Source organism: Aphelocoma coerulescens, chromosome 7 (genome assembly GCF_041296385.1).
Source record: "Aphelocoma coerulescens isolate FSJ_1873_10779 chromosome 7, UR_Acoe_1.0, whole genome shotgun sequence".
In the NCBI taxonomy this organism is placed as follows: domain Eukaryota; kingdom Metazoa; phylum Chordata; class Aves; order Passeriformes; family Corvidae; genus Aphelocoma; species Aphelocoma coerulescens.
The window spans coordinates 20,188,746-20,200,873 of NC_091021.1; the positions used below are offsets into that span (position 1 = coordinate 20,188,746).

The following is a 12,128-nucleotide window of genomic DNA, read 5'->3' on the forward strand; positions in this document are numbered from 1 at the left end:
AGCAGTCCAATTTAGCAATACATATTTTTGGTTTTGCACCCTTTCTTGGTGGGTATCTCTCTCTGTACAATCTTTATTTATTCTCATGCCCCCCAGGGATACACCTTTGCCAAGTCTGGTGAGCTGCTTACAAGGCGGTTAAGGAAAATTGGTTTCCAGGCTATGCTGGGGCAAGACATTGGTTGGTTTGATGACCGGAAGAACAGCCCCGGTGCTTTGACTACAAGACTTGCAACAGATGCCTCACAGGTCCAAGGGGTAAGACCTGGCACCTCATTAATCATTTTACTATAAGCACTGATTGAAGGTCTATTTTGGCATGTTGTAACAGAGATTAGCTACCGTGCAACCAGCCAGGTCAGTGTAGTTCTGTTCTTGGTAAACCAATTAAGCTACTTCTATTCATCACAGACTGCCACTATGGAACTAATAATAGTATATGGTATATCCTAAAAGTACAAATAGGGTCAAACAAAACACAATAATCAATAAAATACCAACCCACAATGGAATGGGAAGGAACACCCAGTGCAGAAGTTTGATCTTTTTTTCTGGAGATGAATTAGCTTTTTTGCCACAATGCTTAAGTGTTTATTTCAAAAACATGTTTAAATAGTATGTTACTGACAGTCATTAATAACTATGTTTTCCAGTTTTCAGCATGGTATTGTGCATGTTGTGGCAATTTTGATCTAAACTGACAACCCACTTGAAAAACCAATCTGCAGTACTGGCTGGTGCTCCAGCTGGGAATCCTGCAGCCAGTTTCAGTATTTGGGAAAGTGAGACACTAACTGCATGTGTTGTGTTCCTTAGTGGCTGAGGGTTAAATCATGCTGAGCTATATCTGTTACCTATCTGAACTGATCCTTTGGTAGAAGTGAGTCAGATGCCATTTTGCTGGGCTCCAATGCAAGCAATTTTCTAGAAACTAGGAAGGAGATGTACAGATTTCTTTTCTGGCAAAAATTGTCATGTTTCAGCTTCACTGAAGATTGTAAGTTAGTTTAAAAAAACTATTGACAGGGATTTTAGGGAAGAGCTTTCCAAAACCCCTATCAGCAGAAATTTCTACAGAATCAGAGAAACCAGCAGCAAACCTCACAGGCACTTACAGAGCATCTTTTAATTGAAATAAATAAACTTGTAAACCTCTGACTGAACCATTTAATAGCCTCCTAAGGGCCATCTTTGTTCAAAGCACAGGCAGAGCAGTGGGGCACAGCCATCCAACCCACAGCTTGCAGATGAGGGAGACCAGAGCTGCCTGAACAGCAGTGCCCTGCACCTTTCACTGCCTGACACAGACCTTGCTGCAGATCAGAGGAGGAGTAGATGATGAGCATTTTGTGCTGCCAAGTTCATACCCTGCAAATAAGTTTGACTAAAAATCATCAAGAATATCAAATGTACTATTTTATTCTAATACATAGCAATATAGTTCCTATTTAGGGTGCTGTTTACTGCTATGAAAGAAAATTACTTTTGAGAAAATAAATCAAGTCTATTAAAAAGCATTGTTGAAGTACATAAGAAGCAGACAAATGCATTTAATATAGAAGATGATGTCAAAGCTGTATTTAAGTTTTTTCCTTAATAAAGGGATAAGCAGAATTATAACTTTGTTTCATCCCTTTCCAGTGATGTTGCTTACTGATTTTAGCACAGCTGAGGCTTTGTTGTTAATAGCTAAGTTACAAAAGGGTCCTGTTGATTATTTGTATCTAGATGGATAAATGGAGAGGCTAAACAATGTATTCAGATGAATTTTCTCCAGAGACCCAAGGCAATTGATTTCAATAGTTAGATTATCTTTCTCACTGTCACTAGAAACGATCTGAATTATCAATGGAAGATTTGGTTGATCAAAGGAATGTTGGTCATTTGAAACAGTATATCCAAACTGGCTAAATTCCAGTGCAGTTAGTAGCTGTTAGTGCCTTATGTTGCTTTAATATACAGTTTTCTAAAGTTTTATAGGAAGATTTGTTCAATTTGTTTTTGAAGTATAAGTCAATCATGTCTGTTTCTTTTCTTCAAAGGCAACTGGATCACAGATAGGAATGATTGTCAATTCCTTTACTAACATTGGGGTGGCCATGATCATTGCCTTCTACTTCAGCTGGAAACTGAGTTTGGTAATAATGTGTTTCCTGCCATTTTTGGCTTTATCTGGAGCTGTGCAGGCTAAAATGCTGACAGGATTTGCCTCACAGGACAAGAAAGCATTGGAAGCTACTGGCCGGGTAATGCTGTTTAAAGACTAATTTATATTTGCAGTCATGGGTAGATGAAAAATCAGTCATTGGGGACCATGAGTAATTCAAATGTTATGAAACTGGAAATGCTTTGTGAATCAGTTGCAATATTTCAGCTTGTCAAACCATTGAAACACCATTGGGAACTCCCTAACTGCAGAAGCATTTGCTGCATGGAACGTGAGTGACCTTTCAACAGTTATTGCACTGAAGTGGTAGACACAGATCTCTCAGCAGGCCAGTTCACCTTTGCTGGGTTTTATTTAAACACCCTTTTGTTGATGCCCTGGGATTATGCTGTCCTCAGAAAGCAACAATACTTTTTCACCTAGAAATGCTCACACCTGAGAGTCTGGCACTGAACCACAAATCAGTATGTGGATTTTAGAGAGGATAGTTGTTCCTTTGGTGAGTCATACCAGCTTAAGAATTAAGCTCTTAGCCCTTCCCATCTTAATAATTAGGACTTGACCAATTGCCAGCACCCAGAATGGTTAATTATTTACAAAAGTCATTAATCAAAATACTTCTTGACAAGGAGAGAAACTTCACTAATGAGTCAAGGCATCAGCTCTTACTCAATAAAACAACCCAGAGCCTGTGATAAGACACTGCTTCAGCAGTTTTGGTGATGACTGTTTGTGGCTGGTGTCATTTTCTAATTTATTTGCCAGCACTGCATCCAAATGCTAAAAACACCGAGTTCTTCCAAAGTGATTGCTCATCAGCCATGCTAAACATGGAAAAGCCCAGTCTGCACAATCCAATTCACAGTACCTACTTACCTGCTCCTTCACATTGAATGATAATGCAAGACACTGACTCTTAATTTTGGCCAGGAAAAAAAACCCCTGAAACTGGATTTCTGATTGTCTACATTGTCTACATTCAGATCTTTTCCTATGTGCTGAAAACATTCATAAGCTGTATACCACACTTGCTTCCCAAAGGAATGTGTTACATTATGAATCCACTATCAAAGTCCAAGCAAACTACAGCATTTTAAAACAATTTCTTAATAAAATTACTTGAGGTTAAAAAGGTGAAATTAGGACCAAACAAGCTGTCAATTTACTTCTGTAGATGAAATTGTGGTACTATTTTCTTTGGGACATAAACCGAAATTCTGAGTGGCAATAAATTACACTATGAAGCCTACAATTAATTAAAGTTCTACACAAGTTTCTGTGGGGATTATCTCATCATTTCCTGTGTTGCATTGTTCTATGTGCATAGACAAGCATTTGCTTACTCTTTGCCTATGTACAAAGGTAAAAATCTTGGAAATGTGTCACTGATGATTTATAAGTTCCATCTCATCAGCCTTTTGGACATCAGAGAGGGAGGGAGGGAGGGTAAGCAGGTGAGGAAACTTACTTAATTCAAGTGGGTTTAATTTATGAAGCAAGTTGGGGAGAGCATCCCTTTTAACTCTTTCTCTGACTATTGCTAAAAGTAACACAAACAATTAAAACAGACATATTTAATTAATAAATCCATGCAATCAGAGAAGTTCCTAAAACCATCTTTCCTTTTGTGGACGTCCCATTTATTCATATTATGTGGAATAAATCACAAGCAAGAGCATGTGCCTGATTGCCTAAGTGTGCTTGCAGTAACAGCTCCAGTGGAGCAGGCAGAGCATTGCTCTTGAGGATCTCAATAGGTAATTGCTTGTAGGAAAGGTTCTCTTTAGGCTGGCTGATGTTTGGGCCAGTCTGTATCATGTCTGAATGAATTTATATATTGCATCAGTGTCCTGAGTTCATGAAAGAATCATGCACTTGTGAGAGCACACTCTACTTTTCCAAGTAAAAATTAGGAGCTTTTACCCATTTTTATTTTTTTCTCTTCCAGATTGCCAGTGAAGCTCTCTCTAACATCAGAACGGTAGCTGGGATGGGAAAAGAGAAAATGTTTATCGACAATTTTGAGAAGCACCTGGATATGCCCTACAGAGCTGCAATCAAAAAAGCACATGTGTACGGACTCTGCTTTGGCTTTGCCCAGAGCATTGTGTTCATTGCCAACTCCGTCTCTTACCGCTATGGGGGCTTTCTCGTTGACACTGAAGGACTCCATTACAGCTTTGTGTTCAGGTGAGAGCCTGCCCAGCCACAAACAGGTTTCTAGAAGTTCTAGACTCGGTGTAGTGTTCAGTTTCCTGATGGCTTCCCAAGAATGACTGTGTCCCCCTTCCCCCCAGGGTGATCTCTGCTATTGTCACCAGTGGAACTGCTTTGGGAAAAGCTTCTTCCTATACCCCAAACTATGCCAAAGCCAAAACATCTGCTGCACGCTTTTTTCAACTGGTTGATCGTCTTCCTACAATTAGTGTTTACAGTGAAAAAGGGGAAAAATGGGTAAGAGTGGAGATGAGTAATTTGTGATGTCAGGCAGCTCACTACAGGCATGGAAGTTGCACTAATGATTTAGGAGTCAATGAGGATCAGTGCTTTACAAGAAGGTTATGCTGATTGTAAAATTTTTCTTTGTCTTTGCTCTTTTGGAAGCAAACTCTGTACTAGACAGCAAGAGTGGTACAAAGTCAGCCAGTAGGAATTTGTCAGTGTAAAACTCCTGTAAATTGGAATGGAACTGATTTGGATGACTCACAAAATCACAAGTTCTTATTTCCTGCTTTACAGTTCATGACAAACCTGACTATTGCTGGTTTATAATGGAGGTTTTTCCATTCACATCAAATGCATGGGGGGTGTTCATGAAGAGACAAAGAATTGTTGAGTCAGACAAAATGAAAATGCTCAGTTTCTGGTGAATTGAAAAGTCACACCCAGAAAATTGAAATTATTTATTTTATACACAGTGTCTATATTAAAATTAAAAGCTCACCCATTTGCAAGACAATACCATTTCCAATTGATGCCTCTGACCACTGCCATGCAGGGAAGTGTAAGCAGAGAAATAGTGTTATGACTAATAGCTTCACCTCTAGGACAGCTACTCCAGTATGGTTTTTTCCCTTTTACTGAGATAATTTCATAAGCAAAAATGTCATATTTTAAGCAAAAGATGCAAGAATGAATCTGAGGAAGAGCTGTTTTGTACTTTACAATTCAGTGTTGAGCTCAAGCTCACAGGAACATCTTTCTCCTTTTTTTTTTTTTTCATCAGGATGATTTCAAGGGAAGCATTGAATTTCTTAACTGTAAATTCACATACCCTTCTCGGCCTGATATTCAGGTTCTGAAAGGACTCTCTATATCTGTTAAGCCTGGACAGACTTTGGCATTTGTTGGAAGTAGTGGCTGTGGTAAGAGCACCAGTGTCCAGCTTCTGGAGCGTTTCTATGACCCTGAGAAAGGAAGTGTGGTAAGCGAAGAAAATGTGATTTCTGTGCTCCAAGGGCCTTCTGCCTGTGTCCTACTGTGCAGCCTTGCAGTGGCGGCATGTACATGTGCAGCTTGAGGCTTCAGCTTCTTCTCAAAAGGACAGACGTGGATTATTTGGACAATTCCCAAGTATTATCTCAGACATATTCAGACAAGATCAGAATTGTGCATTATGTGCAAGATCATGCATTATGTAGGCCATAGGCATTTGCCTTGGTAGCTTCTGAATGAAACATACAAATGTGTGCTGTACATTGTGAGAGCACAAGCAAAATCAAGTCTGAATGGAGCAACAAAGAGCCTGGAATTTGTCTAGATTTAACTTCCAGTTACTCAGTTACTGACAGCTTAAAAAGCTTTTATATGTTTTCCTAATGTAAATACTTACTCATCTAGATTGATTTCTCTTTCTCTGGAAAAAATCTGTGTGGTGATTACTATGTCAGGAAGGCAATAAAGCATGTGCCTAACCTCAAGCAATTAAATAGTTCACTAGGACTTAAAATTGAGCAATTGGTCTAGTGTATTTTGTAGTATGGATCAAAGCCATACCACAAAATACACATCATGCACAAAGGAGTCAAATATAAGCAATTCAACCAATCACTTTAAATCAGTTGTGTTTGTGTTTTAATGATATGGTTAAATAATTAAGTTTTGCTATAAACTATTTGGGTGTTGTGTTGCAAGCTGGTTTTGTATAGATGTTTCAAGTTTTCTCCCATTTCTTCATAGTTAATAGATGGACATGACTCTAAGAACATAAATGTGCAGTTTCTTAGATCAAAAATTGGAATAGTGTCACAGGAGCCTGTGCTATTTGACTGCAGCATTGCTGATAATATCAAATATGGCAGTAACACAAAAGAGGCAACAATGGAAAAAGTCATAGAAGCGGCCCAGAAGGCTCAACTGCATGATTTTGTCATGTCTCTGCCTAACGTAAGTACCTGCGAGGCCTTGGCTGCTCAGTGTTCATTGCAGCTGGAGTTGCTCTGAAACCAGTTCAAGTTGCTACACACGTGCACCTTTTATGTCCTTTTACAGCTGTGACAGTAGAAGCGAAGAGGGTGCTGTGACCATTTGTTGTGTTCCTGAGCGTTTGGGTGTGAGTTGCTACTGAATTCTTACCCAGTAGGCAAATACATAAATCCTGTTCCCAGCTGTGGGAGATTTGCCTTGTGAGTAGGAAATGAGACAAAAATATTTGAAGCTGGCTGCTTATGTACACTTAAGAAGTATTTAAATGCACTGAAAAAATATAAACATAAAAAGAACGTATAAGGTATGGGTACAATTTAGGCACCCAAATAAAGCACTTTTCTAGAAAGCCCTTAAATCACTTTTAGCCTCTTCTCCCAAATCTAGGGTAGGGAGAATTCTTTCTGCCTCAGATAAATCAGCCAACATCTTGCTATCACATTTTTCTTCCAGGCCCATCATTGTGCTGTCTGGGCCTCAGAGTCATGTGCAGACAAGGCATGGCTTGAAAACCTCTCCCCAAACATGTGTACTGCTGTATTGTTTTTCTGCATTCCCAGGTTCTGCAGGGAGGCAGTGGTGGTTAGCATTCTTGCCTCTCTCCTGCTCTTCCTTTAGGCTGTGTATTTGTGTGTTTAACTTACATCTGAATAAAATACTCCTTTTTTAAAATTTTCAGAAATATGAAACTAATGTTGGGGCTCAAGGATCCCAGCTGTCTCGTGGGCAAAAGCAACGCATTGCCATAGCAAGGGCCATCATACGAGACCCTAAAATTTTATTACTGGATGAAGCTACATCTGCCTTAGACACTGAAAGTGAAAAGGTAAGTATGCAGTGATAAGCAATAAGGGAAAGTTAACACAATGGCTTACAACATACAATACCTTTTGTGTTCTATAGCTATGCCAACATACTCCACTACATGATTGCATTATGAATTCAACACTTTCACCTTTAATGATCTTTCCAAAAAGTGCAAGAGGTACAGCTGTAAGAAAAAGCCAGCTCCAAGTGCTCTTAAACTGCCCATGAGAGGCAGCACTTTTTCAGAAATGTGGATACTAATTGCCTGGATTTCAAAGCATTCCATTGACATTTAGCATGTCAGCAGAGTAAAGTCCTTCCTTAATTTCTACTGCTGTCTATGTTTAGCTGTCCCTTGTTTGTACTGCTGGTACACAGAGTTCATGACCCAGCTAAGCAAATCAATATCAGAACCTCTGATTTAGTCTCATTGTCCTTTTACAAGTGTTGCACAATACAGTTAATTAATCTAAAGCAATTGGGTTCCTCCAGCTCTGAGCCCTGTTCAGTTTGCACATTTTCACTCTGACATTTTGTCTGTTGCCTTTAGACTGTGCAGGCAGCGCTGGATAAAGCCAGAGAAGGGCGCACCTGCATCGTCATTGCCCACCGCTTGTCCACCATCCAGAATGCCGACATCATCGCTGTGATGTCACAAGGACTTGTCATTGAAAGGGGCACTCATGATGAACTGATGGCCATGGAAGGAGCCTACTGGAAGCTTGTTACTACTGGAGCCCCAATTAGCTGAATTACTGTGATTCTAAATTTGAAAGATTTCTGTAAGCCAATACTTTGTGGTAGGTATGTGTGTGTTGGTGCTCCATTGTGCTACAGAGTGCTCTACAATACTGTGAGATCTGTGGAACCCTGAATGTATGTAGCTGTCTGCATCGAGCACGCTTGTCCAGCACATGCAAGGGACTAAGCACAGCCTGATGCATTCAGGAAGTAGCTTGGCCCACTGATAAGCAAAAAAAATCCTGAAAATGGGAAAGATTGTTTCTGGGGAGTTGTCACTACCTGCAGTCAGACTGTTCAGTTCAGTCATGCCTCAGCTAGCAATCAAGGAAGACTCTGCTCTGGTGTTCTGGAAACTGCCCTTTCTCTAGGTAAGCTGAATGAGTGAAAACAACTCCACAAGTGATGCTGTACATCTGAAGGGATCAAATCTGTCCTAATGTTTGGTCTGCAGACCAGACAGCAGAGGCCCTTCCTCTGCATGCAGAAGCCCCACTCTTTCACCCCCTTGTACCACACATGTTAGCAGTGCTGTTGGGGGAGGCTGGGCTTCCCTTGTGTGCACCTGCAGCACCGACACAGCCATGCCCCTTCAACAAACTAGTCAGTACTTACAAAGAAGGCAGCTCCCCAAAAGTAAGGAAAGCAACCAAAGTAAGGAACAGAAGCTGGTGAGGATCATTTCCTAGCCCACAACTCTCCAGCTAACACTCATCACTCTAATCAGCTGTCAAAAAGATTTTTGAATAGGAATAAATGCCTTGGTTAAATTAATGTAAAAATCTACAGTTAATCATCAGTTATTTAAACCACTTCTATTGAAATGGTGATGGATATGTTCTTTTTTTCAGAAGGTAAGACAATGATGAGTAAAGGTGGAAAAAATAGGCATAATTAGCTCTTTGCATTAAGTACGGTTTATAAACAAAGCAACAATGTGTTCATAAATGACAAAGGTCAGGAAGGAGCCTCTTCTGGGAGAAGCTTGTATCTGTCACAGTTTATTATGAGATCTACTGCAAATACTGGAATATGTTATCAGTTATTGTCTGCAGCATAAGAGGACTCTTTCCTTTAGTGACTGGGATCTTGGAGACAAAGCAGATAGAAAGAAAGTACAGATTACAGTTTCAATATTTCAATATTGATTTTAAACAATAGAGTATTAAGTGGAAAAGTTATTATCCATGTCTTAAAATCTGCACCTGGGCTGGGTGGGTGGGTGGGCAGGTTTCCACTCACTTTATAAGAAGTCACACCACTTCTTATAAAATATTGCAACAGTACCAGTACTTAAATAGAGCTGTAAGGGTAAAAAGTTTATTAGGATATATCCCTTAATTCCAGGCAGCAAAAGCCAATTTCATCTTTCGTACAAAACTATTAACAGAGTTAAGTGTCACATACCCTACTGAACTCACACAGCCAGTACTGAAATGGCTATTTCTCCAAGGGAGTCTGTATTTTAAACCTTAACTGAAAATTAAAAGATAAAAGCTGCATTATTGGCTTTAATCTTTTTAGCCTTTTCATGTTTCAGAGCAATAAGTAGTTTGATGCCTCAGGACTGAAACTAGTGACAGAGTGACTATCAATAACCTGCAGACATACGTATATGGTATTTAATTAATGTTAGTATTTAAGGCCATAGAAAAAGAATGACTCTTTATTAAAAATTACAGTGACTATGTATACTTATTTCATAATTCTTTTTCCTAAAGAACAATACTTTTGTGACCCAAATTAAACCAATAAATTGTATTTTTTTACTGGCTCTCATGCTCTAGGCATTTCTTCTCTTACCCTTCAGCTAAGCACATGAGTATCTTGCAGCAGCCAGCAAGTATTTCTGTGTAATTGGATCATGTCTGTGACAAGGGTTTGCTGTTCAGGATGGAGCTGCTGAGAAGGCCAACTCAAGGACATTTGCCCCTGCTGTCTCCCTGCAGGAGCACAGGGCCGCAGCCCAAGCTGGGTGATAGTGCTACTGCTCCTCAGTTTAGCACCATCCTGTTTTCAGGCAGCTAGGAAATACCGAGAGCTAAGTGTTGGGAAGTATGCTGCTCCAACAGAGTGCACTTACCATGTACACAAACAGTTGCACATTCATGGATGCCACCTCCTGCCTCTTTATTCCTACGTGCTATTGACAAGCACTTGATTATAGACCTCTGGTACGTGCATGGTATGTCTGGGCATGAGCAACAAGCCTTGATGGAATGCTCAGTACAGAGCTGGGCTGGTCTTGCTGCTGCAGCTGCCTCACAGGTAAAATGTCCCAGCCCTGGGGCTTGGTGACAGTAATCCCGAACCATTCCAAAGGCATTTGCTTACATCTTTCAAGCCAGACCTGAGTTGTTTGTCTTGCCAGTAGATGGTGTCATTTGATGTCTCCTGCTGTATGCTTCTCTGTATGGTCTATGGCAGCTGCATTTTCCAACCACCCTATTCCTCTGGATAGATATAACCACGACAGTGTTTTGGGATAGCACCTAAATAACTGCTCTGCAAATACAGCCCCTGCTTCAACTGGACTACTCTGGGTAGAAACGGTGTGTCTGTGCCCAGAGTCCTTCCACCAAGAAAGCTAAACAGGGAATTGGGAGGATAAAAAGGAAAGCTGCAGAGTCGCAAGAGTGTTGTGAACTGAATGTAATGACAACTTGTCAGCTAGTTTGTACGAGGAGCAAGGGACACCTTCCCTTCATATAACTCCTGGGTCATGAGAATCTTTCTGCAGAGAGATGGAAGTACTTTTGGAATAGCATTATCCCAGTGCTATTACAGGCATCTCTAAGTCAAAAATTATTTGGACATATCTAAGTCAAGAATAAAAGATTAAATTTCTCCTGGGATCCTACTAGTGGGAGCAAGGGGATCTGTCACACACTTTCCACCCTCTTTATTACATAGGAAAACCTTAATTCAAAAAGGTTTGTGGCCCAAATTAGGCTAATTAGCTCATCCTGTAAGTGTGTATGGGCCATATCTGTTTCAAATATTAACAATATAAAGGGCTGCAAAGGCCTGGTGAAATTACAGCATAAATGTTTAACAATTTGAACTCTCAGTAAGGTCACACAGTCTATTTAAATAAGGTTTGAACTGTAATTTTCAACTGCAATAAATTCACTAAAGCCTGAGTAAGGGACATGCAGGTTTATTTCACTGCACCAACTAAATGCCTGGCTCCTGATTTTCAATTCTAATTCTATCAAAATATCAAGATTATATCTTGACACTTTTTTATCCCACCACTCTGGAAAAGACTCTCCTTGAAAGTTTGGGAGCCGTCATTTGAGATTCTTCAAGCAGTTGCACAAAAGTCTATACCACAATACAGTCGGCTGCTCAGAAGGTGTCTTATGGCCATTGCATTAGCAGTCAGTTAATTTCTGAAGTTACTCATAAAATTACACTAGAATTTATTCAGATTTCCCACCAATCTATTTTTAGTAATGTTTTCATAGTTGCAGAAAAAATAAGAGATGGTTCAGACAGGAAGCTGTTCTGTGTCCTTTTCCCTGAAGCACTGAAATTACAGAGTGAATTAATAGAACACTCCAAGAAAATGAGTGAGAGCCCATGTCTTCCTACATGTCTGTACAGAGCTTAAAAGAATAGTGCAGAAATGCCAACTGTCATTCTACATTAGGGTTGTGCCTACCCTAACAGAGGCACCAAGATTCTTTGTCAGTGCTGGGAAACAGAGACTCTCGTGTGATTAGAAGCCTAGAAATGTGATATGTACTCGTAACTCCCAGCTTAAAATTACCACTAAATCCAAATGCTGCTTGCAGAGAACCTTGGGCAGCTGCGCACGAAGAATCCCCTACTCCTGGCTAGGAGGAGCCAGGAACAGAACAACAGCTCAACCAACCTGCTACTGTTCTGCAATGCCTGTGTAGTTCATCTCACTGGTAGGGAATAACAAAGCACACAGCAACTTGAACACAGCTGAAATGTGTGTTTGTCATAGCTGTCTTTG

At 40.1% G+C, this 12,128-nt stretch overlaps 1 protein-coding gene across 9 annotated transcripts in view; it reads left to right on the forward strand.

The window, feature by feature from the left end:
• The window catches only part of ABCB11 (ATP binding cassette subfamily B member 11), a 49,268-nt gene extending 39,916 nt beyond the window's left edge, over positions 1-9,352 (forward strand). For 7 of the 9 annotated variants that reach the window (XM_069020732.1, XM_069020734.1, XM_069020735.1 and 4 more), the window contains 8 exons: positions 97-258; positions 2,043-2,246; positions 4,116-4,357; positions 4,465-4,621; positions 5,394-5,591; positions 6,347-6,553; positions 7,272-7,418; positions 7,950-9,352. In XM_069020732.1, the coding sequence (XP_068876833.1) occupies positions 97-258; positions 2,043-2,246; positions 4,116-4,357; positions 4,465-4,621; positions 5,394-5,591; positions 6,347-6,553; positions 7,272-7,418; positions 7,950-8,150 (1,518 nt within the window). In that variant the 3' untranslated portion in view covers positions 8,151-9,352. Of the gene's footprint in view, positions 1-96; positions 259-2,042; positions 2,247-4,115; positions 4,358-4,464; positions 4,622-5,393; positions 5,592-6,346; positions 6,554-6,658; positions 7,419-7,949 lie in introns of those variants that run through there. The other 2 variants (XM_069020736.1, XM_069020740.1) reach the window with 2 other exon arrangements.
• The last annotated feature ends 2,776 nt before the right edge of the window (positions 9,353-12,128 follow it).